We start from the raw sequence: 4,180 nt of genomic DNA on the forward strand, positions 1-4,180 counted from the left end.
TGTGAGAGAAAATGATTTGTTTACATTCACGGTTTTCGTGACTCCCCCTCCCCCTCCCCTTCTCCTTCCCCTTTCCCTTGTGCCCGGTGTTCTAACACTCACTCCTGCAACACGAGTGAGTAGTGTGGTTAGGAAAAGGGTTACATGCAGGAAATTACTTAAATTGTTAATGTAAACAAATCATTTTCTCTCACACCTCTTTAACAATGCAGTTATGGATGTTCAAGCATTTGAGAGGCTTCTGGGCCCCTGCATGGATATCATGAAGAGGAACATCTCACATTACGAAGAGCAGCTGGTGAAGATGTTTGGCTCCAACTTGGATCTGATGGACCCCGGGCAATAGATGTGAATCTCGGAGCCTTCTCAGTGTGATACCAAAACCTTCCAGTCAGCCACAAGAACACACACAGAAAACAGACACGACAGAACCGTTCCTGCTGCTGTCTCCGCCGCTGCCATTGCTGTGGTTAAGGGCATTTAGAAATCTTGAAAGTCAGCACTGAAAGATGGACAGAGGCTCCACCCACACCCACCCTCCACTTTGCTTCTGAACGCCGTCATTACACCACTTATGTCATGATTCCTCCAACCCGGGTTTCACACTTGGTTCAGAGTGGCATGTCTCTCCAGTAATTTAAGTGCCTGATACAGAGTCCAAAGTGTAAACATCCTCCTTTCCTCTCCTGCTGCTAATGTTGCTTCTGAAAGGTCTAGGGTCTGCAGAAACCCACTGAATAACTGTAGACACCTCCACAGTCTTTCTCAAGGGAGGGAATGGTAGAACCTTCAGTCTCCTCATTTGTCTTTTGAGAAAGTCCACAATGTGTTCACATTTGCTGCTTTACTCTCACAGTGGAAGGTGGTAGCAGTTATACTGGAGGTCTGTGCCCCAGAGGCCCTGTACTATCTGCTGGCAGCTACACACTATACGGCTGTGTCCAAGCTCAGAAAAAGGCCGTCTTGAAGGCTCAGCAGGTCCATATGAGCAGACTGAGTAACTTAGACTCACGTTAGCAGGAAACTTGGATTCAACACTCTTGCCAGTAGTAGCCAGGAAAGGTTATCTGGGTTAGGGTTTTTGTTGTTTGTTTTTAGTAAGTTTTTTGTTTTGTTTTTAACCTCTGTGCTGTTTACATAAACAAATTGCTATCCATTTCTAAGGAGCCAGGGGTGGCTGATTAGCTCAGCTGGTCAGAGCATGGTGCTGATACAGGGAGCCAGGGTCTGGAGGTGTTACTGCTTTATCTGACCTGAGTCCTTCCCTGAGTGACCCGTGCCATGCCCCTTCCCCTGGCCGATGGCAGGAAGCTAACAGGAGGATGTGCTGCACAGAGAGCCCTTCCCTTCCGGCGTTACTGCATCGCGTGACAAGTGATCACCAGTTTTTAAACCCTTAGAAAAGCTATTTTTTTTTAAGAAAATTATTTCTCTATTTAGAGAATTCACCTTGGATGTATTCATATACATGGAGTTTGTCCACTGTGTCAGGCATTTGTCCTAAATATCCGTTTTCAAAACTTGGTATCATTTGGGTAGGGGTTGGGTGCAGCTCAGTGGCAAAGCACTTACATAGCTTGTGTAAGGCTCTGGTTTTGGTCTCTGGCATTATAATGGCCACAGGAGGGCAGGTTATCATGTATACACGTGGGATTACTGTGAAGGCCTTCCAACAAGACAGGTTATCATGTATAAACGTGGAGTCACTGTGAAGGCCTTCCTAACAAGACAGGTTATCATGTATAAACGTGGAGTCACTGTGAAGGCCTTCCTAACAAGACAGGTTATCATGTATAAACGTGGAGTCACTGTGAAGGCCTTCCTAACTAATAGTCTTGACTTTTGCCCTCGTCACTGTAGCCGAGAAATGTTCAAAGTAGATGAGCTGCCCCAGTTTTGGTAATTAGTCACTTTGTCTTGTGTTCCATCAAGTGAAAGCAGGGCTCTTCAGACTGCTCTGCGTAGCCTATGTTATAGATCTGGGAACTGAACATTTGTAACTACTATGAAGCAGGCAGCTCTCACTGGAAAACCCTCATAGTGATCTCGAATTTTCCTAAGGTCCTTTTCTAAGGTATTGCTTTATTAAATAAATCAGATCTTGTACTTTGACAATAATACCCGATTTCTTGCAAAGGTAAGAGGTGCATTGGGCTCCAGGAGTAGCCCAAATGTCCAGCCCCAGGCCTTACAAGGACTCTGAACCCTCCCCCACCCTCCGTGCAGCATTGGTTAGAGCTGGCTGTGAACCTCATGCCAGAGTTACTCCTGTCGAGATGTAGGGGCCGGCCTTAGCCTATCCTCACACTTCCCAGGCTAGGCTTCAGATCCTCCTCGGCACCCTTCCTGCCTCACTGATGGCTGCTCTTTTACAGAGACTGAATCAAGTCCACGTTCTGCTGTAGCTACTGATTGAGTCTTCACTCCAGTGAGGCCCTGTGTCGGGCACGTGTGTGACGGGCATGGGAGAGTTATACCCGGTCTTCAGGAGCACGGATGGTGATGAGAGGTGACTGTCACCACAGCGCCAGGCCCTGACAGTGTTCCAGGTCTTTTTGCAGCTTACAGAATCAGAGGTGACACACCAGGTTTTTCTCACGGTTGCAGTGCTCCCATTGTGCCAGGCAGCTCCTACAGCATTTGGCTGGGCCTCCTGGGAGGAGTCTCAGAGAGTCCTCTGCTAACTCCTCTCTTCTGGGCTTTAGGCTTCCCTCCCTCTGACAGAGAATGTTTCTCAGAGCTTGAGGTCCAACTGCAGTATTTCCCTTCCTCTCTGGCCCCAGCTTAGCCCACTCACTCTCTTCTCTCGGTTGAATTCTCTGCAGGACAGGCTCATTTGTCCTCGTCCTTTGAGCTCATAGTTTTCTGAAAGAATTATCTGTTCCTGATACAGAGTCTCAGAAATAAGCATTGAGCTTTTCTTTGAGCAGTTTTGGTAAGCAAATTCAGCAGCAAAGTGGCAAAAGAAAAAAAAAAACTAAAAACAAACAAGAAAAACCACGCTCCAGCCAGAGAGGCTCCACGCATCCTGACTGCCCAGATCTCTGCTCATGATGGTGGAGCCACTATGTGCTGCTGGTGTCCCGGCACCCTACGCACACAGTGTTTGGTGGCGTGTCACAGTCTTCATTTTAAAAAGATGAAAGCATTTTGCACAGAGAAAGAAAAGGACCCATGAATGTCATCTTTTATCTTTCTCAGTCAATTGATATTGAAATTTTTGTTTTTGATAATGCACTTGTAAACCAATCTCACCAAGATATGGGTAGTTTTTGATCTTTCACTACAATTACCTCCTGTCTCTCCTGTCTTGACTGCTGACGTTCCTCCATGATTCTGATGTCTATTTTATGGGGAGCAGCCTTCCCGTGGGTTTCCTATTACACTTTGCAGGGCTATCTTTATTAAAAAAAAAAATTTAAAAAAAAAGAATGAAAATTGTCTCTCACCTCATGGGGGATTTGCAGAAAACCATTTAGCCCACCTTGAGCAAAGATTAGATTCCTCATTTTTTTGTTGTTTTGTTTTTAACTCGTAATAATAATTTTCTTTAAAAAAAAACCAATTAAAGCATTATTGTGCTACCTCAAAGGTAAAAAGATTCTAAGGTCATCTTTTGGTCCTGAGTTCTATACATGGTGTTTGAAATGTCTCTCAATTGGAATTATTTTTTAAATCATTGGGGTGAATCTTATCTTAATCTGTTTTACACTTGTATTTTTGTCTCAAAAGAATATATGATTGGGAAGCAAACAATTCTTGATCTGTAGTCTTGAATATATAATTAAAAGTTACTAGAAATCAATCCTCATTTGCTGTAAACAAGGTTGGGTTGGTTTTGTTGTTGTTGTTGTTTGCTTGTTTTTTAAAGGAAACTCTAGGGCCCGGCTTCACTCTTGACTAATAAAGGCTGACAACTCATGTCTGACTGTCCTGGTTTGTCTTGTGTTGTATATTTGTCTTCTCCTGTAAGGCTGCTAGGCCGTCCTAGCACTTAGCTGGCAAATATATTATTGAGATTGACAGGACCCTTGAAAATTAGGGAGAAGTCCTGGACATTTGTAGTAATTAGGTTGCACAGAGAAGCAATCAGTGTGGGGTGGGGTGAATAGTGAGAGAAGGGTTCTTAGGTGTGTTACAAGATTTGGTCCACGTGATAATTGAGGCAAATCTGAAGACT

At 44.5% G+C, this 4,180-nt stretch overlaps 1 protein-coding gene across 1 annotated transcript in view; it reads left to right on the forward strand.

Moving 5' to 3' along the window:
• The window catches only part of Prkar2a (protein kinase cAMP-dependent type II regulatory subunit alpha), a 58,931-nt gene extending 54,998 nt beyond the window's left edge, over window positions 1-3,933 (forward strand). Inside the window, exon 11 of the mRNA XM_028756798.1 lies at window positions 213-3,933. Coding sequence (XP_028612631.1) covers window positions 213-346 — 134 coding nt within the window. The 3' untranslated portion in view covers window positions 347-3,933. The remainder of the gene's footprint in view (window positions 1-212) is intronic.
• The last annotated feature ends 247 nt before the right edge of the window (window positions 3,934-4,180 follow it).

This window comes from Grammomys surdaster, unplaced genomic scaffold (assembly GCF_004785775.1).
Source record: "Grammomys surdaster isolate TR1022 unplaced genomic scaffold, NIH_TR_1.0 126131, whole genome shotgun sequence".
Taxonomy (NCBI): Eukaryota; Metazoa; Chordata; class Mammalia; order Rodentia; family Muridae; genus Grammomys; species Grammomys surdaster.